General features: G+C 35.1%; 1 protein-coding gene across 1 annotated transcript in view; it reads right to left on the minus strand.

Annotated features, from left to right (window-relative positions):
• astn2 (astrotactin 2) overlaps positions 1 to 25,155 on the minus strand; it is a 262,503-nt gene that overhangs the window by 6,528 nt on the left and 230,820 nt on the right. The window contains exons 20-21 of the mRNA XM_032569481.1: positions 11,396 to 11,537; positions 430 to 530 (exon numbers count right to left, since the gene is read on the minus strand). Of these exons, the coding sequence (XP_032425372.1) occupies positions 430 to 530; positions 11,396 to 11,537 (243 nt within the window). The remainder of the gene's footprint in view (positions 1 to 429; positions 531 to 11,395; positions 11,538 to 25,155) is intronic.

Here is a 25,155-nt window from a genome sequence, read left to right on the forward strand (position 1 = left end):
AGTGTGAATTCCTGACAGAAAATATCAAAAAATCCAGTTTTAGACACAGATTGTGATCTTAAACTTTTCATAAGCTCATATTTAAATACAGTTTTTAATAACCTGTTTGCTCTATTTGTTTTATGGCTTGATTCTGCTTTGAACTTCTCTATGCACTTCAAAGCTCTTCTTATAACCTGTTTATGATCCATCAGTATGTAATAGAAATGCTCAAAACTTCTGGCACGGTCTAACACTTTTAAAGAAAAAATATGCAGAACAGAAGTGAACATTGCACATTCTTGATGGAGTATAAATTAGGAGGAACATCATGAGAACAACTAGGATGTTCAGGTAAAAAGTTATTTGGAAAATAAATTACTGAAGAATGTCGGAAATTAATGCTCAAACAAATATGAAAGTTTTTGGCTTCAAAAGCCGCAGAGATACCTTCTGCACGACTGTCATCCACCACTGGGCAAGATGTGCGTACAGAGACAAAGCTTGACTCTGTGTGACTGCCTCGATTATCCACTGCAGCAAGGGTAAACCTTTAAAAAAAGACAAAACAAAAATGCATTATTTGCTAATAAAATTCCATTACCTAACAATTTGATCTCTACCATCTGGTGCTATTTGTGTTTACTCATAAACACATATGATTTTAGTCACCTAGCTAATTAAAACAAACTCATAAAAATAAAAGTTCAGATTTTGTAAAGTTTATTGCTTCATTAAATTAACTAAAACTCACTGTGATAATTTTAATCTTATTGAATTTCCATCCCAGAATATTCATTGTATATCTCATAGGCACAGTCCATTGAACAAAACATGTCTCTTAAATTATTTTTTTATTTTATTTCTAGAATCATACTCCTCTTTTTCTCTATTACATTATTGAGATATTGAAATTCCATTCCTTGACCTTCTGCAACACCAAAAAGTGATCCTCCTGTTGCCTCCACCAAAGAGGAGCTCATTCATGCATCAAAAATAAAGGTTGCAACAATAGACCCTGCTAATTGGCTAAATCCTTTAACTGATCACCTCAGAAGATAGCTATTTCACCTGTTTACAATGACAAGTACAATTTAAATTCTTTGTGAGTGTATGTTATTTATATTGACTGACAAAAGCCAAAGACAAACTAAAATCTTTTAACAAGGAAACTATTTTTTCAGAGCACTACAACAGATACAGTACTGCTGCAGCATTTAATTGGAAAAAATAGGTTGCCAAGGGTTTTTTGACTACTATATTCCATTTTGTGATGCCATAATTATTGCACTATTGTGGTGAAGCTTGTTCTGTTAGTAAAGATTTACTGGAAATAGAGAGAATAAGAGAGACCGAGTGAGGGAGGGAGGGAGGGGTGGTCGGTTGGCGGGGGGTAGAAAAATCATGTTTTGGTCCACATTAACTGTTTTTCCTACTGCAGGGAAAGTTTAGAAAAAGTGAATTAAGTCTTGAGAAATATTTATAACTGGTTAAGAAAAACTGTAAGCTTTCAGCAATATTTCCACAGAGTAACCACTGTAAAAACAGCAGAAGGACACAAAGGAAACCACAAAACAAAGTGAGACAAAATGAGCAACTCGCATGGCATTCCTATCCTAAAAACTGCTCTGAAATGCACAAAAAAAAATTAAGATATTATTGTTTATGCAAAAGTCACTTTGCCAAAAACGCCCATTCTCATTTTGATGTCTCTTGCAATCTGTTCCAATGCTATCAAGTGATTGTTTTGCTTGTAACTTGACCTGTTTGGGCATTGCTTGCATAGTTTGTCTGGTCTTGTTATTCAGCAGGGTGGATGTGGTATTCCCCAAGAACCTCAAGAAAGACGTGCAGACCTCTCTGGCTCCTCTGCCTGGCAAAACAATGCCAGCATGTTACAGCCACGCTGTTTAAATTATGCAGCCACATACATGCAGATGGATACACTGAGGTGGGAGAAACGAGCAAAGCAGAAAGATAACATGACAGAGTTTTTATTAAAAGAGTTTTGGGTTATGCTTGATCACTTGAAGAGTTGTATGTGTAGGCTTGCTGCCTCCTTTCAAATCCCCTCAAAACAGTTTTGCTATGGTTTGTAAAAATGAATTAAGCCTCTCAGGAAAACAACGACGAAAAGATGTGTGGAAGATTTTTTTTTTCTACTCAACCCAGAATGCAATGACTTTGGTCCTAAAATTCAGCCAGGAGACTTTCTTATTATTATGTGTCTCATTTATGCAACATAAAATAAGTTGTTAAAATGGGTGGAATGAACATAGGATACTAATTTATAAACAGGCACTCTATTATTATGAAGATAGCCTGGGAGAAGAACAGATACAACAACAGTCTGGCCTGTCATGAGAATGTAAAATCAAGGAAAGAGCTGAAAAGATCTACAACCGCTATGATGACCATTCACCCACAGAGATACACTTTCATCTGTCTGCACTGTAGCTCATCTCTATCTATCATTATTTTTGCTTCATTGTCTCGTTCTTTAGCCTCCATGGGAAATCATTGATTTTGTCAATTAGCTATTGATTAAAGGAACAATACAAAGAGCAAAAGTTTTTGTGTTAATTGGTAATACTACCAGTAAAGAGATAACTAAACAAGAATTACAAAGTCAGAGTATATCAGAAACATGAGAGAAAAGGAATGGGAAAATGTGAAGCGATAGTCTGGGAAGATCAATTAGAGCAGTATTTCTGGCATGCCAAGAGAAGCCAAGATGGTTGGGGATGCCTTTTCCATTACATCAGCATTTGGACACACATCAGTCGAGGCTGTCTGCAAATCAATCAAAGCAGAAAGCTGTTTCTCCTTGCCCAAAGAATTTGTGTCAGCTTACAGTATATCTCATGACTCCGAAATCATCCAATCTGAGTGGCATCGGACTTTCGTCATTGCTCTAAATAAGACTGCCTTGCCTCTCTCTGCAAATTAGAAAATATGGTCCAGCTCTGAATGAGCTCAGCTGTGCATCAGCAAGGCTCAGCAGGAAAAAAGTAATGATGACCGCACTCCATTAAAAGTCACTGACGCTGAAATAACCAAGACTTCTGGAAATTGAGTTTTGGAAAAATCCTCTAAACTGTCATTGCAGAGATACTTTTGAATTACAAATGGCAGTCAGTGACTATCCCTTTTGGCACACAAGGACTGGAATGTGTCATCATAAGAAATTTAAAGTAAATGACATTTAAGTAATAGTGAGTGAAAAATCAATAAACTAATAAAGGCATTTATGCTTCCAGTCTTGTTAGTCAGACAGAGACATGCAGTTGCATGAAAAAGCTCAATAGCTAAAAGAATAAAAATAAAAATAAAAATTCACATTACCACTGGATGTTGCTGTAAATTCTTGTTCCTTATCCTCTGGACCATACTCGGTTAAGCTCAGGGGTTCTGCACCCAGTATGAGAGGTATGTGCGAAAATGAACGTCAACCATGAAACCTCGCTTTGACTGGTCAGGTTCAGGTGACGTACAGCAGAGCCTTAACAGTATTTCGGCCCAATTGCAAACAGTTAAAAGGGAAGTATTATGTGTTTTCCAGGGACATAGTGTAATTTTATATCCAAATCAAGTAACCATGTTACCTTCAGTTGTTATAAAAGTGCTGTATATATCCAACAAGATGTAAAAGAAATTTGACTTCGCAATTTAGTGCCTTGAAATTGGCCCTCTGTCTCTTTAAAGCTTTTAACAACGTATGTGGGGGAATTGCACTGAGATGCAGCTCATGTGATAAGCTATACAAATTAGCTTATCACCAAGTGTTTACTAATTTATAAGGCAAAACAAACTTACAAGTTACTTTTCAGCAAGCTATAGGAGCTAATTGTTAACTTATTTTAAGTTAACAATTCTTTAATATTTGTTAAAAAGTAGTAATTGTGCTAGCAAATGATTTCATTATAGCAAGACATTTTCCCATGTGAAATAATCTTTTTCGTCAATATTAAGGAATTGTCTACTCAAAACGAGCTCCTAAAACTAGCTGAAAAGTTACTTGTATGTTAGTTTCGTCTTATTGCAAGTGAATTTCCACTAGAAACTAGACAAAGATACTTTGTAAGACTTTGTGTTTTTCTAGTGTGGCTGCCATGGGAGAGTCAAGGATTTCTCCAACATGCATGAAAGAACTAAAGCTACACTCCAGAATTGTTTTTAATGAGGGAATTACATTATAACATGATGAAATCATGAAAGTAAAGGTTTAGCAAGAGCAAATTTGGCCTTGATGGTATTTAATGTTTACCAAAACATTTTGATCTTTTTTCTCTGTTAGTTAAACTTATGAGGAGAAATACAAGACTGGTATTACCTTATGAACTATTGAAGTATTAAAACTAGTAGCACAGCATGTACACTCATAAAAAAGCAGCATGATAATAACAAAGAAAACGTGTTTTATCCACGTGCTACTCATAACACGAGTGGCTTAGGTGGTCAGGTGATAACACTAAAGAATATTATTTTAATGTTCCCGTTTTGTTTTGCTCACAGAAAACTTTAGGGTCAAAGCAGCTTGCAGTAATGAACCAAAGTATAGTGAATACAAGCTTAGGTTTTATCAGGCTTTTGATTGAAACAAATAGAGTTGGCTTCAAAAAAGTCTCCTGTGATAATTTTGATGCAAGTTCTTCTCTTATCAGAAAAAAACATCACTGTGAAGAATGCCTAGACATTGATACCAATGTTACAAAGTTAGATATTAGTTAGAAGTTAGAAACCTCCTTGTTGAAGGTTTTCACAAGTGGAAGCCTGATTTCTGCATTGGACTATGTAGGACTATGGGACGCTGTTGCCCCATAGTCCTTCAGATGTAGTCAAAATTTGGTGGGAAATTGTGAATTTAAAATGATACAAAAAAAAAAAGCTGTGTAACCGGTAAATGAAGGTATTTATTTTCTACTGTATTAGAATCTTCAACAGCAGAAGAAAACAATGTTAAACATTTTTTGTAGTGCTACTCCATAGGTGGCATCAAAGCCTCTACACCATAAATCTCAATTAAAATGTGCAATTACTCACAAATACAAGCCATAAGGCTTCAGGATAAATTTTTTTAATGATTTTTTGTTCAATAATTTTTAGTTAGATAATCAATTAAGTTTATTTGTACAGCACATTTCAGCAACAAGGGAGTTCATTGTGAAAATATAAAGAAAAACCTTAATGAACGCATCATATAGTCACCAGTTGTAAAAAACTAATAGACATTTTGCTGCTCATAACACATGACATGGCTCAGACATTTTGTCAAAATATTTGATACACATCAAATATGTTGGTCAATGTTCTGTTTATTATGGTTCAAAAGCATCTCTAAGCAAGTGGGGTTTTAGCCTTGATTTAAAGGAACTCAGTGTTTCAGCTGTTTTGCAATTTTCTTGAAGTTTGTTCCAGTTTTGAGGTGCACAGAAGCTGAATGCCATTCGCTCCATGTTTGGTTCTGGTTCTGGGGATGCAGAGCAGACCAGTACCAGGAGACCTGAATGGTCCGGACGGTTGATACAACAACAGCAAATCTTTAATGTATTTTGGTGCTAAACCATTCAGTGATTTATAAACTAACAGAAGTATTTTAAAGTCTATTCTCTGAGCTACAGTGAGCCAGTGGAAGGACTTTAGAATTGGGGTAATGTGCTCTATCTTCCAGGTTTTATTGAGAACAAGAGCAGCAGAATTCTGGATCAGCTGCAACTGTCTTATTGTTCTTTTAGACAGACCTGTGAAGACACCACTGTAGTAATCAATTCGACTAAAGATGAATGCATGTATGAGTTTCTCTAGATCTTGCTGGGACATTAGCAATTTAATCCAGGAAATGTTTTTCACGTGATATAAAGCTGACTTTGACAGATAAGACAAAGATTGAGCTATCCAAATATATAGACAGGGAACTACATTTGCATCAGTTAGGGTAGTCCAAACTCAACAATATTGCACTAACTGTCAAGCATGGTGGTGGTAGCATTATGTTAACTGTTAGCTTTGCTCAGCCTGGATGGAAAACAAAGATGGAAGAGTACCACCAAATTCTTTAACTTTATGTCACTTCAACCTCTTAGGTCCATTGATCTCAAACACGTACCAAACAATGGTACGTGTACCAAGCCGGAATGCTTGGAAAACGTTGTGCTGTGGACCATTTATAAGATTGTTTAACTGATGTAGATAATAATCCAGATCCAACAATAAAAAAAGATATGTTGTTAAGTAAAGAAGTATTCACTTCAAAGTGAAATGGAGAATGGAGAATATTTCAGGAACTCCAATGATCAACTGAAATTTACCACAGCTAAAAACAAGTGCTGTTGGATACTTATTTAATTGTAAAATACCACCGTGCATCTGGGAATGAGATCAAACCTGACTTATGTTCGTTGTGCAGGCAGAGAAACTAGAAGTATTTGGTAACTGCTGTGCTTTGTATAAAGCTTGGCCCTACTAACAATACAAAGTAATAATGGGTTTATGTGCAAATTATGTATGCAACAACAATGGAAAGTTCACTAACAGAGGTTGCAAAGAATTCTGTGTGAGAAAGGTTTAATGAGTGCAAATAAAATGTTTATTACTGTGGTAAATACAGTTTACACAGCCATATTAGATTTTGAGGTCAGGGTTGGTTCCAATGCATTTTTTTAATGGAATGCTAAACTACATAATACCCTTAAACCAAGTATTCAGTTCTACTGGATAAGAATAAACTGCTTTCTTGTTTGGTTCTGTGAAGAAAAACACAACAAATTAAAAAATGTTTAAGTGCTGTTGTGTTGCTGTTCTAAAGTCTATAAATATGATGTTATATGGAAACCTCAGTATTTTCTGAGGTGTTACTTATCATAAAAAAGTTTGACGACTATTTATCTATATAGTTGAAAGATGAAAATATCAGTGTTACAACATGATAGTGATTCCAACCTTGTGTCAAACCTGATTATAGAATAGATGTGGATGCAAGATGTTGGAGACAAAATAGAACTTCAAATTGTTTTAGAAGAAAATAATCATAATCAGAGAAGCATGTTATGTAAAAACAAAATGGACTGAGAACAGACAAGAGTAAACCATATATCAGGTGTGGACTATCCATCGGCACAACAGGCCATGCTCAGGTAGTCAATTCTCATCTCTTGGCTGGCCTGGGGCTGTCATAATTTCAACAAAAAAGTATATTATAAATAATTGTTGTCAACCGCATCATCCTGTTGGTTCATTTTCTTGAAGGACATTTGACTAATCCAATAAAATCTCTGAACCCTCCTTGTCCCACCCCCTCTTCTGTTCCACCAAAGTGATCAAATTTTGCTGACTGGAGTTAGAGAGACATGAGTAGTGATTGACAAACCACAAAAGTGCAATAGGGGAGAGAGAATCTGTGAGGAAAAAAGGCTAAAAAGCCTGAAAGTGGAAGGAGCAATATGTGCCAAAACAATCAATATGTTTGCTATTGGCATTATAAGTTCAACTATGTACCAGGTTCAGGGCTGGAGAAGGAGCAGAAATATGGGGATTCGTCAAAGGAGAATGAAGAGAGAGATACGATCAAGAGACAGATTAGGAAAGATGACAAATTAGTGTCTGTCAACACTAAAAGAGGTAGCCAAAATGTTCATGAAGAGGGATGTTTTATGAATGGAGAAGAGACGTTGATGTGTGTGAGAGAGAGTGAGATAATGGTGGGTGGTGGTGTTGATGGTGTTGGTGGGGGGAATTAGAATGCAGTCAGAAAGACACTGAAATGACACCAAGGATAATAGCTCATACAGTAAAAATATTTTGGGATGATGTTAAAAATTGTAAATTAAAACAACTAAAAATGTAAAAAAAAAAAAAGTAGTTAAAACAGTTGCAATGGACACTATTTAGAAATTTTAAAAATGTTTATAGACACATCTTCACTAAATATTAGCTGGGGAAATTGTAGCCAAAAGTGCAGAAATGCTCAACTTAGGAAATTATTACAAGACTTATTTTAATCAGTGAGACTTAAAACATGGATAATAATATTGGCCTGTAAAGTCATGTATAATTTGTGTATAAAACTACTGCTTGTGCACATACTGTGTATGCGTAAGAGAGAGAATTGCCCTTATGGTCTGTTTTTGGTATGTGGATACCAAGTGTCCACTAAGATGGTTGTTTGGTGTCCAACTTGCCATTTTAGCTTCCCATAAGATTACAGTTTGCAGTTGTTACAACTTACAGTTATTATTACATAATATTAATGAAACATTGTTTTGGGCAAATGAATGCTTTATCACTGGTAACCAGAAATATGACACCACTGAAATTATCACTTTGTTTTTCATAGCATAAAGTGACATTTCAATGAGTAGTGCTTTATTTTTTAAGGATATGTGGTCTTTAAATTAACATAATTGTGTTTTTCATAAAACACTGAAAAAAACATCTTTAGCAATGTTTCTTTGATATTCACATTCACTTCCAGAAGGGCCAGGGCCATTTTTTGACCCCCTGCCATGTACTGTGCATATTGAGACATTTACTGACTAATGTTATTTACCAAAGTAAATCAAAGAGTACTGGCATAAGAGACAATTTTATAGAACTCCTGTTTCAACTTTACACTTTCCACCAGAAAGGCCTTTGCTACACCAAAGTCGTGATTTTCATTGCAGTGCTTGTTAGGGGAACAGAATGAGCTCAAGTCTACATGATTATGGTTTCCGAAAGATTTCAGTTGTGGCTGTTTCTTGCGTAAAGACATTGAAACTGTTTCACAACAAACCAAGGCTTTAATGCACCAAGACACTGTGAAACAAAACCTGAGAAGACAAGCACAGTTGAGATGCAATTGTGTTTCATGTGTCCAGTGACAGCCACAACAACATCTGGGTCTTGTCTGCTTCCCTCATAGTTGTTGGTACTTGAGCTTAATTTCAGAACATAGTGGGGACAAATAGTACTCAAGAGAAAGGCAAATCAGAGACCAACCAAAAGTCTGCATTGTCCGTTCTAAGTAGCATATCCTTGTATGATAAATATAAAAATAAAAATGATTACTACATTGTACTCTTAATTCTTGTTGACAGTGATTTATAAGGTTGCTGTATCAGCCTTATGATAATTATTGAGCTTTGTGGTGCTGTCTAACATACATCATGCTGCACAGGGCTCTTAAAACAGACAAAGGCCTAGATATTTGCTGATTACAGCTTTTTTCAAATTACTGCAGCTGATGGATTGTCATCTGTATTTATTTTGTAATTCATCATGGCAAAAACAACCTTGGCTTAGATGATCACCTTTCAATTTCCTCCTGAATTTCTCTCTTCTATCCTTCAATACTTTTTTTTAGCAAGTTGTTTTGCAACATTTTTATATAGTTTTTTATGATGGGCCTTTTCAAGTTGTGGACTTTGCCTCCCCCACCCTGCCTGGGGGGCACCAGAGCTCAACACGAGAAAGAAATTAAAAAACAGTAGCAACTCTAAACATTTTAGCCAACTTCACCAAGCTTATGCCAGAAACACAAAGGTTTGATTTTTCACGGGTAAAATTATGGTGAGTAAAGAGACAGAGTCAGGGCCAAGCAAAGTAAAAAAAAGGATGTATTACCATGACTTTAATTTGGGATTTTCACAGGCTGGATTTAAAGATGCTCCACTCCCACTGTCTTTTCTCTAGTAGTTTTTTGACAGAAGGCTAAACTGCGGTCACAGCCGAAAGTAGCTCATGTTTGAGGCAATGTAAATGGCAACGCAGCTGAAACCTCATATCATATATTGCTTTACAACATATGATAAAACAGGTAAACCCCACAACACTAGTGAAACATATATGAATGGAACCCCAAGTATAGCAATAGCAAATACAGAAATAATATTAATAATGTAGGTGGGGTGGGGGAGCAGCGTTCTACTTGCTCTCTGAGGGATTGTGAAACCTTGTCCTTTAGGAGTCAGATCCACTGTGTTATTCTGAGTCCTCCTTTAAAGTAAGTGATATGAAATCAAATAATGATTAAAGAAAACTTTTTCATACCACAAAACACTGTTGTAGTTTTGGGTGCCAAAAGAATATCCATGTAGTTTCAGTGACGTAAATATGAAACCAAAAGTCTAAATCTAATTCACATTATTTTCTTTCCACCTCTCGGTATGTGCAACTACTCAAGACTTACTCTGTAACGTTCAAGTTGTAAATACATGATGTGTACCACTGTGATATCACTGTAACAACCTATTGCAGCACGTTATGAAGGCATTACATGATGCGGTTAGTTTGTTTTTTGAATGTAATTAACACTGCAATTTAACAAGGACCCTTCTGTATTCACTAAAACCTCTGACTAAAGAGAACATAAAAGAACGGAAGCATCGACCACGTTCAGACTAAGTATGCTTCCCGGCTTAACTCAACCCAGCTGTTGGTCAGGAGAAGGTAAAGAAATTCACTCTTTTGAAACAAAATAACATTTGCTAGAGGAAAAGCAAACAACCAGGAAAGAAAGTGCTGTTAGTGGTACTTCCTTTTGCCTGCTTAGGTAAGCTTGGCAATATTGACACAAAATAATCCACGCAGATTCTATACCTGTCTAATCTTGTTTTGGGTTGTAGGGCTGCCAGTGATGCTTATCGCTAGTGGTCAATAGTCAAGAAGTAGAGTAACACCTATGGAATATGTTTCCAGGCAGTCACAGACCCACCTCTGAGGTATTCAAGGCAAGTCATATAGTTGAAAATCTAGTTCTACCAAATAATTACCTAAATATTCGGGCTAACTATTTGAAGGAAAAAAAGGCTTTAAAATCCTAACAGTTCTACAAGAAAAAGGGCTGGTCCTGTTTAAGGCTAGACACTGATGGCAGGGAAAAAGTCAATTTAGACAATTCATGTAAAAATCTAGTTTTTGTGAGTCTTGATGCATACCAATATTTTTGAAGGTTTTGGATTAAAGTCAAATCCAAAACCTTTTTGTACTATTATTTCTACCTTTTAACGTTAATAACGAGATGGCAGAAAATTCTAATTCAACTCCCCTCTGTTTTTGCAAGTGAGTTTAATTTAAGAAAGCTTTCAAATGTGTAATTTATGCCAGGCCGAACTGGTGATTTATGACCACCTAGAGTCAGTTTAACAGAGGTTTCCTCTTCAGCCAGGGTTTATGCAGTACATGTTTTAAGACATTAAGTTGTTATACTGCAGGTGAATAACAAATAATTCAACTGATTAATAGATGACAGTGAATGTTAAACAAATGTTTTTTTTGTTTTTTTTTCCATTCCATGTTTTCTTGCTTCCTCTTCCTTACCTAAAATGGTTTTTTTTGCTACAATTTTCTCCAACCTGGCACAAAGGGAGGATAATGAACATCATTGCAGCTGAATGGCTCTGCATTATTTGTCAAAGCCTAATGGCATGTATAGACTTACCTGTAGAGACTGTCAGGTTCCAGGCACTTGAAGACAACCGAATAGACCACAGACTGGGGGTGATCTCCGGTCCTTTTTCCCGCAACAACACAAGATGAGCTCAAACCAGAGAATACATCATCCATCAAGCTCAGAACCTCACCTAGTAGAGAAATAGGATGAGAAAGAATCTTTTAAATGAAGAATGAATACAGTTTCAAAAATGTACAAATAAGTTCATTGACTTTCCCCATGTTGCTTAATCAGTTTTCAATAGTAACTTAGTTTTAATGAATACAGCAGCGTTTAACATTTAGAAACAAACAAGTAGCAGACACAAGAGTTATTCTATGTTTAGTCTAGTAGCTGTTTCCTTCATATTAATTGTACCATTTCCCTCTGTTTTGTATGTTTTGTCTCAGCTTGGTCCTGTGGGAGCTATACAAGCAGCAGCAAACCCAAGGCTAAATTAAACATGACATGAAACCCCTGCACAAAACATTATAGATTCTGAAAAAAAAAGCAAAAAGATTTCTTTCCTTTACAGACACATACACTGTACTGTTACAATGACATCCCACCAAGCACACTGGTGTCTCACAAAACAGTGCTGTGTAAGCTGTGAAATATTTTTCTTGTCAGCTTACAGGAAAGGCAAGCAACGAACAGTTGTTCATTCAGACACTGACTCTCACAACACCAGTTTCCAGTACTCACAGGGCTGGTGGAAAAAAGAGAGACCTGTCAAAATAGTTTAAAGTACTCAAATTGTTGGATTTCCAGCTATTTCTACATGAGGTAAAGGGCAGCTTCGTTTTAGCTTATGATACATGGGCCAACTTATAAACAGATGGAGTAAGTCTGGCTGGTGGGGCACAAGGGGATGGTAAGAAAAGGTTGCAAAAGGAAAGGAAAAAGAGTTACACAAATGAATGAGTTGACCTTTTTACAGAAAGAGCTTTGTATATAGGAAGTTGCCCCTGAACACCTTCCAAAGCTGTGGCAGGGTTATTCTTTCAAAGAACCCAACCTTTTCAGACAGTCGAGTTACTTAGATAGATTTTAAAATTTTCACAACTCTAAAATAAGATGTATATGGAAGACGTGGAAGATTGGTGCCACACTAAATTTAGTATCGGTCCACCCTCTGAATATATAGATAGTGTATGTACATTTAGATCCCTGAATATGATGTGATACCCTTGCTGCGCTTTTACATTGCTGCCTGGTGTTTATCTGGTGTATGAAGTATGCAGCTATAGGTAAATAGTGTTCCAGCATCACCTTTCCATATATTTTTTACTGTAGCATCCAAAATGTGATCTGAAATTATTTCTGAGTTGCCACTGGGTTTTTTATGTGTTTTTTTTTTTGTTTGTTTGTTTTATTATTCTGTTTCACATAAGCGGTACTACTTGGAAATGCCATATGTACTACATATATGTCACTGCTACGAAATTTATCTGAGTGCTATGCAAATATCATGGCAACCTGATGATAATGTTGTTCAACCTGTACTACACTATGCTGACATTCTGTCTCCATCAATAAAGAAATAATGTCTATTGGGTTATTTAATAGATATACAATTTTAAGAACCAATGTATTTGTATTGCAAAGAAGAATATTTCAGTTTTAATTCAATATCAACAGATGTCATCACTTGATTATGTATACTTCTAACGTAGTACATCACAAAATAGGGTACTTAGAGTACTGTCAATCTTTAACTGAAAATATGGCAAATGAGCATTTAACCAATTACATCTGACAACGTTTGACTATTGCAGAAGACATATTAAAGCCAGGTCTGAAATGCATTCTTGTTTATGTGAATTATCCAAGGGATGGAGAGCTGAAATCTGCTGCTGTTACACTTTCTACTCACTGCCATAGGTAATTATAGAGATGATTTGTCAAGCAGGTATAAAGTTGCTGCTGGTCACTGGTTCTGTAATAATGTGACTGACTTGAGTAGTTGACTCAAAAAGTTAAGATGGCTTATAGAGGACCAAGTCTTTATTGAGGAACTGCATTGTGAAAAGCCCTACAGAGAACTCAATTACAGTGGAAGTGATGTTAAAAGCATCCAGTGACGAGAAAGCCAATATTTATTGCCAGCCAAATCAAACCAAGTCAAGCAAACTTTACTTATAAAGCACTTTAAAAACAGCAGGCACGACCTAAAGTACTGAACAAAAAGTACTTTTTTATGTACTTTTTGTTCAGTACTTATACCGACCAAAAAAGTACATTCTGTTCAGCATATTAGAGTTTTATATCCAAATTTTTTGTACGATAAAAATATTACAATGTAAAATAAATTAATTGAGCAATATATATATAAAAAAAAATCAAAGAAAAAGTTTAAACAAGAAAATATTACAAGCAAGAAAAAAATCTAAATAAAATTAATAATTTATACTGGGTCAAAAACCAAAGAGGAAAGGGGTGCCCTAAGAGCAGATTTACAAATGGCTAGTGAAGAGACTTTTATAAATTGCAACGGGAAAGTGTTCCATAATTCAAGAGCTGCAGTGGCAAAAGCCTGATCTCCCCTGAGCTTTTGCCATGTCTTTGGCACCTCCATAAGCAGCTGGTCAGCTGATCTGAGTGATCAAGAATGGGGGTGCAGGTGCAATAGCTCATAGAGTTAGGAAAAGGAAAGACTAAAGACTTGAAAACAAAAAATATTTAAAATGAGTGTTAAAAATAATAGTCTTTTGATTAGAAAAAATATTACAGGTATTTTCACAATTTAACATAACATCTCAAGTTGTTAAACCATATAGCTCTCCAAATGAGGACGCTCCTTTATTTTAAATTTTTTGTCAAAGTTCCAAATTTCTCCCATATTCTTTCATTTCATTCAGCTGCATATATATATATAAAAAGACAATGAAAATCTTGTCCTGGAGTTGTGTCTGTTTTTATTGTCTTTTTTTGTAATGCAGTTGAATAAAATGAAAGAATGTGGGAGAAATTCTGAACTTTGTTTTCACAAGAAAAATGCATCTTTAAAGGTAATTTTCTACGTTCTGAGTGATAATGTTAATGGCTGTGCTATTATAATGCAGATACACAAAGTCTCTGTCCCAGACAGCACACTATTGAAACTCTGTATTAGTCTGCACTATTTCAATGGCCGTGCAAAGATCCAGAAGGTAAGTAGTCAAGATAACTACTCTAATATGGATGATACAGACAATGACAAACAATGAAAGTGTTGCAGGTCAGGATGTGCATTAATCAGCAGGTGACTGCTTGTAATTTATTTTCTCTGTTGCACATTTATCTCATCAATGATATATGGCACAATGAAGCTTGATTGTTCTGATCGATCATCCTAATAAGAAGGTAGTGCTTGCTTTAGCTGGCAAAAACTTGTTGTGTATTTCAGTTACGGTCTCACCACTTATGTGACGTCTTTTTCTTTTCCAATGATGGGTCTAAGAGAAGTTTCTGTAGTGTTTAATGTGGCTATTCTTGCCTTCCATCTGCTCGTATAGCAAAATGCACACTTTATTTTATTATAAAGTTGGATATGGTAAAGGTTTGGAAGCCGCAATATTACCTTTAGTCATCAAATGGTATTGAACAAAAATGGATATTGTTCAGAATGCATTTTTACTTAAAAAATAAACTAAGCAAAAGTTTTATTATATTGTTTTGTTGAGATCTGAATTAAAATCCAAATCATAATAAATACCTTGTATAGATAAGATGAGCTATGAATGTAATAATCAGTGGGGTTTTTTTCATATTAACCCTTCTATTGAAAAAGCATGTTATTCTACAATAAAATAGTTATATGCGTTTGCTTTTTTTCACAACTTAAAAAAACCAGCAAAAAAAACTGTATTAATCAATATATACAGTACAGACCAAAAGTTTGGACACACCTTCTCATTGAATTCAATGAGAAAGTGTGTCCAAACTTTTGGTCTGTACTGTTTATATCAATTATCACTGAAGGTTGGGGGTCTATTTAAAAAAAAAGTTTTTGCATTTAAAAACAATTTTCTGTATTTTAAACATGTCTGGAGTACAGAGGAAAAATGCAATATGGATTTTTTTTCTTCCAAAAAAAAAAAGCTATGTTTGGTTAAAATGAAAGAAACTTTGTGAGAGAATGTTTAAACTGAATACTGCAAAAGAGTTTTAAAAAATAATGGGACTACACTCTAGATTTTCTCTTCTTCACTGTAAATGAACTTTGGAAAACTTCTGAATACAGTTTTTTTTGGTTTGTTTGTTTAGTTTTATTTTAGATTACCTTTTCTGCATCACAGTGTCCAAGAACCCATCCAAATAAAAACTGAATAACTGCATTAAAAGAAAAGGAAGGATTTGGACTGCATAATCCAGAACTAAATCAGATCAAAAATGTGTGGGGTCACCTTATGGGGGCTGTGGACAAAAGACATTCTTACATTCAGATAAACTTTCCTCCACTGTGAACAGAGAAGTGCAGATTCGAACAAGGCAGCTATTAATGTTAGTTCAATATCTGAAAGCATTGTCAACACAGACTGAATACCTTTGCTAAAACTACAGGCAAACTACAATACTAAAACGGTGCAGAAAATCAACGTTCGTGTTCAAAATCTCTCTCTCTATTTGTTTATTGCCCGGTCCAAAAATGACCAGAGAGAATCCAGGTCAATTAGAGACAGCCCACAGTGTGCCTGAAGGAAGACCTTTTTTCGAGGTGAATTGCACAGGAAGGCCATGACCAGGCTAATTGCAAGGCAGATTAGACAAATATTGTCAATTAAATATGTAAGACGCTGATAGATTCCTGCAAAAGAAGACTGAATGTTGTAATTAAATCAAAAGGTGCGTCCACAAAATATTAGTTGAAAAGTGTGTGCACTTAGGTTGTTGCATTATCATTATTTTCCTTATAAAAGAAATATTTGATTTTCAGTGGAAATGTATGGGATAAATAATACCTTATGGTCTTATTTTTACATCAAAAGCAAGGACTTTAATAGGGTGTGTAAACTTTTGAGGTCTACTGTACATAAAGCCACGTTTCGTCACAACCGCAAGGAAGCGAGGCTGGCTTGTACCAATGTGAGGAACTGAAAAGACAATAAGTGGAACAAGCAACTCGTATCTAAATAAAGCATTTCAAACATCTTCAGTCTGTCCTATTGTTTGGAAACACTTGACACCAAATCATAGGGAAAAGTGAAACAGTGAAACTTAAGAGTTTCTCACATTGAACAAAGTAGCACAAACTACTAGAAAATCTGGTACTATTTGTTATTTCACGGAAGGATTTATTTAATAATCACCTAAAAAAATCCTGTGTTTCAGCCAGCATTGATTAGATGAACATAACTGTTCTTATTTATGATCACAAGCCATGAGAAATGAGAGGGGTAGCTTGAATGTAGAGCAAACCAGGATGATGAATTGAATGTGCTCACACATGCAAAAACAATTCCACTGCTGAACTGTAAGTGTTTTTTTACAAGTCACTGGCACACATACTGGCCAACACGTAAGGCTGCATTTGTGGTTGTTTGCTCACTTCCACTGAGGACTTTAAAATTTGACTGCACCCAAGCTGGTTGCTTATAAGCACGTGAGTATAGGAATTTGCTAATGATAATCAAAGTTCTATTCATTAACTCTAGAATAATGTTTTCAACCCACCCAGAAGTACAGCATTTAAAGTTTTACCCGCTAAAGGGGTTCCACAAGGGCAGGCCTGTGGTCCGTCAACATTTCTGTAGATACCAAAGCCAAAACAGCTCACAGCTGGCAAAAATTAAGCCTCTTGAAATTCTATTACGGTAAAAGCTATTTTGTGTTCTGCAGCTTACATTGCGATAAAAACCTCATGACAAATGCCAGCTGAAGCTAAAATAAGCAGAATAAAGAACAAATAATAGCAAATCACAGGAATGTGACGAGTTGGACTGACAGACAGTGTACAGAGGAAACCGCTCTGATTCAAACAAACTCAGGCTTTGTTACTACGCTGTAGTCACAAACAGAGTCAAGTCATGTTTATTTTAAAGACCAATGTCATATAAGATTTCTCAAACGGCTGTGTTGGCCCAGAAAAATCAACAGTTCCTGACCTAGACTGGCCTAAATTTGCTACAAAAACAAGGAATACCCTTTTCAAGAACTTCAGCGCATAACTAAACACGAGAAAGCAGGGGTGTGGTGGGCATAGGAGGGGAGATTCTTCCTCCCAGCCCAGCATGGAATACATTAGGTGGCAGGGGGGGTAAAAAAACATAACATTGCAGCACCCCATGACAGTCTGTGTGTTTTTCTAACACATTTGGATATATAGACATTTAACATCATTATTATACCATACTGAAAGTTTCAACTAATATAAATAAATACTATAAATTAAAAAACAACAGTTAACATTTCTTATCTCCCCAAACCATTGGCTAAAACTAAAAATCGTCAAACAACATCAGGTTCATATGTTTAGAACATGATTACTCAGCATACTAAATGAAATATGAACATGACATTTCTCAAATAGCTGGAAGCTGGGTGTAAAAAAAACAGGACAAACTTTTCCCAGACCAGATGGATTGAAGTTATTATATTGGCATACATTTTCAAAGCAATGTTATTTTTTGGTGTGTTGCCTGTACAGAGAAACAAAAAAGTTAGAGATCAAAATGTGAACATCTATTTTTAATAATCTGCACATATAATGAGATATCCTAATGTATGAAACATTTCACACATAAAGGTATGTTGTTTTCAGTTCCGTGTTCACACTAAAGTGTGTGTGGGATTTTCTGCAAAGTTACAGGCTCACCCAGGAAAATTGTTATCACAAACATATCATTTCAGTTTGACTACTAAATCCGGGCTGTGTGTCTTTGCCACAATCGTTAACTTATGTGTGTGTGTCTGAATATGTGTGTTTTAGTAAGTATATGCGTTAACTCTATAGGTTATTGGGTTCATGGGTGTTTTCTTCCCTCAAAGAGGAAATTTGAGTGAAAGTAGCACAAGAGAAAAAAAACTCTGTGAGGTCCTTTTGCTTCACTGAAGTCATTAGCTCAGTTCTGTTCAGATTATGTACAAATCTAGCAGCAGGTGCTTGATCAGTCTTCCTGAAAATAGACTGAACATAAATGTAAACACAACACTTGTTTCTTCCATTTAGTCATGAACTAAACTCAAACTGTGTGACTAAACTGCACATTTAAGAGTGGCCTTTTATTTTGATCTGCCTGAGGTACACAAGGTAGCATCTTGATATGCTTTACTTGTGAGGTGGAATGGATTATCTCAGTAAAAGTGTTTGCTAGCAGATTTTTGAGAGAAATACTGTGTCTAGAAAACGGTTTGTTTGTTTCAGTTGAGCTCATGACAAAGTGGGAGCAAAAAAAAGTGTTGTGTTTATGTTTTTGTATAAATACTCTAACTCATCATATAAGTAATGGCCTACAGCATTGACAGTTTGCAGTCAAAATAGCCTTTGTTTTACTACGCCTTCTTTCCTGACTCAACCTTCTTTTAGTAAAGGCAATAGCACTGTTTTTAAACAAACAAAACATAAGCTTTTTATTAACGAACAAATCACAAGCTTTATATTTCCTGTGGGCTGCCAAACCTGCGATGGTCTCCTCTGTTAAACTGTCAGCACTCAGTCCTCCACTCCCCGCACTGCGTCCACACAACACCGCCTTTCTGCCTCTCTCTCTTGCAAGCATACATAGTAAACTTTGTGCAGATATGTGGGAGGAGTAAGCCACCATAGCATAAGAACAAGCAAAAAAAAAAAATCAAATATTCAGGTACAATGAATGGTATGACAACAATAAAAAACTGTGAAAAGTACTAGATATACCGAGTTACACATAACTGACCATTTTTTTAAAAGTCATGTAAAGGGACAGTTGCTTGGTCTAACCTGACAGAGTAGCCTGCCAGGATATACAGTACAGACCAAAGGTTTGGACACAACTGTGTGTCCAAACTTTTGGTCTGTACTCAATACAGACCAAAAGTTTGGACACACTTTCTCATTGAATTCAATGAGAAGGTGTGTCCAAACTTTTGGTCTGAACTGTATATCAATGTAGCTTTGTAAAAGGAAGTGTACTTCATAATGCTCTCATGTACAACACCTTAAACCAATTTAAAGAGTACAGGATGATAACCCAATACAATTTACATTCACCACGGTGCAAAGCAGTACAATGTTTTCATCACATAGTTAAGCACATAATATTTTAGAGACCATTACCTTAGTGGGCATTTATTAAGTACTTAATAATGAATTCAATTTCTGACAATGGAAGACAATTAAGATTTAATAGTGGCCACAGACAATTACAAATTCTGACAAAAATCATGTCTCACAAACACACAACACGATTTTGAAGCAAAGTAAACCACTAGAATAATTATTAAAATATGACGCAATAAACAAAAGTAATAAAGTGAACTAAAAAAAAAAATACTATATTATGATAGGTTTAAGTACAGTCAGTTGAAGAATATTTACAAATCTGCATAAAATAGACCTATAGCAGTTTTCTCACTGTCTGACATTGAAACAGATTGGACTTTTCCTGTTTTAGATCAGATAGGGTTGACAAAATTATTTTAATTTTGTAGATACAAGATTAAGAGGAAAGAGAGGATGACTGGTGAAGATCTGGTCAAAGTCACACCAGTGCATTTGCTATTACCGCAAGAGACTTTAACAACAGTAGCTCTGAGGTACACTTACAGTCATTGTCCCTCCTGAAGACCCATTTGTGCCCAAGCGATAGCATGTATTTCCAAATTTGCCCCTAAAGTTGTCTCCTGCTGATGTCTTCTAAACTGTAAAGAATTTACACAGTTCTTCCTAAAGCCAAATACCCGCACAATATGATGGCGCCACTCTCATACTTTATAGTTGGGACGGTATTCTCAGGCTTGAAAGCTTCCCCCTTTCTCCTCTAAATTTGCGAAAGGTTGTTATGGCCAGTTTGAGTTTGTTGCAAACTGCAATCTGAAATGTTATGTTATTTTGATAATGGCTTCCTGCTCCCTGAGTGGCATATTCCCTCAATGCCAGAACATAGTTAGTTTTAGTTTACAAACCTCGAGTACCATATAAGGACACTCTTAAAACATGTTTAGCCAGTATCTCATTAAGGTTTCCTGCTTTTGTTCACATAGAATTGTTTGCACAAATGAACTTTCGGCATCTGCAAGTGGTACACAAGGATGAACCAGACTTGTGGATCACAATTCTCCAAAATATTCTTCCTGATTCCTTTGATTTTTCCATCAAGTCACACAAGGAAGCAGTGTGTTCGATATGTTTCCTTAGAATACATCCAAAGATGTGTCTATTTAACTCAAATGTTGTGAGTTAACCTATCAAAAGATCAAAAAGCTGCAACATAAAAATAAAAAAAAACAATATTATTTTGACTTTATTAAATTTAAAAGCAGAGCAATATTGGTATTTGTACACTTGTGAATGAGAATATTCTCAAAAAATTAGGGGAAAAAAGTAAAAAATGATTTTGTTAACATCCATTTTTAACAACATTAACATATTTTTTTCATTCTGACATTTAATTACATTGAACTAATTTGGTTATACTAACCTGAAACATTAAAATGTTAGTCAGATTCAATGTCCAACAGTGAGGACAAATGTTTTTAATATTGCATTTTTATATGATATATATACACTGTGTATATATATATATATATATATATATATATATATATATATATATATATATATATATATATATATATATATATATGAAGGATATTTTTATAAGGATATTTTAAAAATATGTTAAAAAGCATATTTTTAACATAAAAATATATATTAAAATAATAATTAGATTAATCTAAACTATTAGATTCATAGTTTTATATAAATCTAATGTTAAACTATTAGAATTACAAGTTCTATATTTATTATTTGCTAAATCACTAATGTTATCAATCCAAAGTGCTGCTAATGGTAGATATTTATTTGTTTATTTATTTTTTGCTTTGGGCCTCCTCCTTGTTAGGTCAGCCTCCTGCTGCGATTAGCAAGCAAAAGCAGCTGCTGTGGTTGAGCTTATTGTTTGCAGTGAATGAGTGAGGAGTTTTTAAACCACAAAATTAACATTTATTTATGATTTTTTTTGTATGAAGTAATTTATTTTTATAAGTGAAGAAAATGCTCTTTTTGAAACCAGAAAACTCTCTGCAAGTGCTATTTATTTTGGGTACGTTTGGAACCTCCTCCTCAGAAACTACTCCGGCATTCACAGGTTTTTGGCGCTAATTATGAAGCAAGAACAGCCATGACAATGTTCTTCCAAGGGCTCAGGAATCTCTGACATATATTCAGGGAGAGTCTGTCACTGACATGTGTGTTGGCAGTCGGGAAGAAGAAACAGTGGACCAACACATTGTGAAGCATAAGACTGGAAATATACTAGTAATACAAAACTTTTTTCCTTTACATCCATATAATAAAAACAGAAAAACAAAATTTCATTTCACTGTAGTCCTCAAAATAGCAAGTTATGTTAGAACATATTTAATGGAGGCAGCTCCACATTTCTAGTTAGGGATTTTTGTCAGTCCCTGTGTAAAATGGAGTAGCAAGAAAGAAATTGCGTAATGTGTATCTTTAAATCAATATTTGCTTTATGATGTCTTGTTCTCAGCAGTGTTCATCATCACAAATTATATTTCAATTTCTTAAATGCACCTCAAGATACAAGAAAAATAAAAGAGGCGGCTTCTGGACAGTAAGACATTAGAGTGGTATCCTTCCCTATATGTCTCTCTACAAAACGCAAGAAAGAAATGCATAGATGGTCCATTAGTATAATGAAATAGAAGAAAAGAATGACGTAGCAAGCAGGTCTGATGTATAAAGCAATTGTGGAAGAGTTTAAAAGCAAAGAAAGTATTTCTGTCCAATCAGGCTTCAGGTATCACCTTTAAAAATAGAAGTTTGATTGTGTGTTTTAGTCAATAACACTAGTAACCCCATCTGCATTTGATAGTGAGCTGGGGTTTTTTCCAGTATCTACTGTGTTGAAGAGATAAGAAAACAAATCTAAATGGTTCATTATTGCAGTGGCTCTTGTGGGAATAAAATTCCAAACCTGGCAGCTGATTTGTTCCCTCTAAATGTAGGATTTTCCCAGCAAACTGGAAATCATGTGTTATTTTATTGGAACCCGTGCTCATTACATAATCAATGTTTCCAACAAACACATTGTTACTTTGCTAAAAATGAATGTTCACTTTATAAAAACAACAATTTATTAGCCATGGTTTATACAAGTGGGCTCAAACAACAAACTTTAGGAATGATTTAATGAATACTATGGCTGAGACCATGTTGTACCCTCTTGGATAATTTAACTAGAAAGGTTTAAAACACCATTATGGCCCTGCCTCATAGTTTTCTAAAATTTCTCCTTGTAATTGTTCAGGGCTTTATTTGAAAAAGCTTTCAAATAAAGTTATTGTTGTTTATCAATTATTATTATTACTCATACTATTTCCAGATAATAATAATTGTGCATAACTAGAAAGTGGAATGGAAAGAATATTTAAGAATGTTTTTTTTTTATTTTTTAGGAAAAAGTCACTGTTGAAAGAATGCCAACACTGAAAGAAAATCCAGAACTCCAGTGGATTGATTCAAAATTTTGTAAATATCAATAAGTTTCTGGTTGATGTACAAATGTGAAAAGCAGTATGACTTACACTGAAATGATACTGCAAGACATACTGGTATTTATTGCAGCATCACAGTCAACCAGTACAGAGTCAATATTAAAAATAAAATGATAATTCAGTGTTGAAACATGTTTGTTTCATAAAACATATTTGACTGTCATGAAACTGACAAAACAAACTAAATTTATCAGCCAGAATTATTGTAAAATTCATAACATATATCAGCTACATACTACATTTTTCCTACATGCCATTTGATGTACTGGGTAATTCCCAGTTCCCACCAAAACGCCAAGACTCTTTGAGTGTAACAACCTGAAAATGACACCGTGCTTAGCTCAGTAGCCCCTGCCCTTTCCGCACAGCAAGACATTGGGTCAGGTGTCGTGGTTTGTCAAAGACTAATGAACCCCTGTGTCCACCATTTTGATGTGAATCATGTGTGGTCTAGTTTTACTGCACTAAACATTTTTTTTTTTACTGAGCCTCAAATTTTGCCTGAATACACTCTTAACAAAAATTTCATTTTCTGGTTTTAGGGCCATAGATGTGAGCATCTAATATTTTAATCAATTAAAAAATGTATATAAGACATTCAGCTTTGGATATATTGCCTTCGTTAATTGGTTTAACCTGGTTTTGCTTGATTTTCTTGATTTTTGATGTAAAAAAAGAAACATAACTGAAATTAAAGGCTCCAATACATTAGCAAATGAAGACAAAGAAAGCAAACTCTTGTCTGACTTAAAACCTAGGTCTCAATTCGATTGAAGTGAAGTCTGGTTTGGTTAGAATGCTGAATGTCCAGCGGACTGGAGACTACTGCAAAAGCACGAAGCTAACTATAGCACCAAGTTAATTAGTTAAGAGCTTTTCAGTTAACGTCTTCAGCTGCTTTTTAAGAGTGGAGACAGTGCAACAGAAAGAAAGCACAAGGGAGCTCTACAGTCTTAGAGCAACAGCCTAAAACGCCCAATCCCCATAGGTTTTAAACCGAGTGTGTGGGACTACCTACAAATTCTGACCAGTTGACCTTGGTCCACAGGAAGAAGAATAGAGTTTCAGAAAAGTAAGCAATATACTGGGAAGCTTGACATTGTAGGACCCTAAAAGTAAAAACTAAGATCGTAAAATGAATTCTAAAATTTACTGGCAACCAAAGAAGAAAAGAGAAAGCAAGACTGGAGTAATGTGAGATGGGAGCTGGATTAGAAAGAATGTGTTTTTGTGATTTTGGTTAAGGATTATTATTTGTATTATATTTTGTATTATAATAGAGTCAGCACAGCAATGATTTCAAGGTAAAATCTTTTGATGTTTAACAATTTTAAGACATTTGAAACATTTTTATAATTGGAAAAGAAAATTGCACAACAATAGAACAATATCAGTACCTACAGTATTTTGTGTCTATGTTTAAGAGCATGTGTGCCCAGAAGCAAGTACGTCTACATCAGACATTAGCCCATTTTAGTTGTATACCTTGCAGCCATGAAAGAGGAAACATAAAAGGAAAAGTTTGAATTAGAAGCTAACCTAATCATCAATTTGCATGAACACATCCAAAGAATAACAGAAACATCAGCACAATACATACCGTATGGTAGAAGATAAACACAGTCACACAATAGTAAAGAATCACACTTACAAAAGTTCATGCACACACAATAATAAGTCAAGTTTTTCCTGTCTGCTGTAGCTACAATACATGCATGCTCAGTATGAGGGATTGCCGCAAAGTAAACAACACAATGCACGTGATTGTCCACTGTTGCTCCATGAGATGCAAATGCTGCAAGTCAATGACTATGAAATCTGCTGGGTTTCATTAGAAAGAAAAATGTTTTTAACCAATTTGAATACTAAAACTGAAACTGTTTGGTAACTAGGATGTTTATGTAACTGAATTGAAATTACTTTTTGTAAAGTGCCTTGAGATGACATGAACTGGCGCTATGCATATAAACTCAACTGAATTTAATAAAATGAAAAAGATTAGTAAGCTAGATTGGCATGAATTCAATAACACATTTTTTGAGGAATTCCTGGAATATTAAATAACATTTTGC

Source organism: Xiphophorus hellerii, chromosome 8 (assembly GCF_003331165.1).
Source record: "Xiphophorus hellerii strain 12219 chromosome 8, Xiphophorus_hellerii-4.1, whole genome shotgun sequence".
Lineage (NCBI taxonomy): Eukaryota > Metazoa > Chordata > Actinopteri > Cyprinodontiformes > Poeciliidae > Xiphophorus > Xiphophorus hellerii.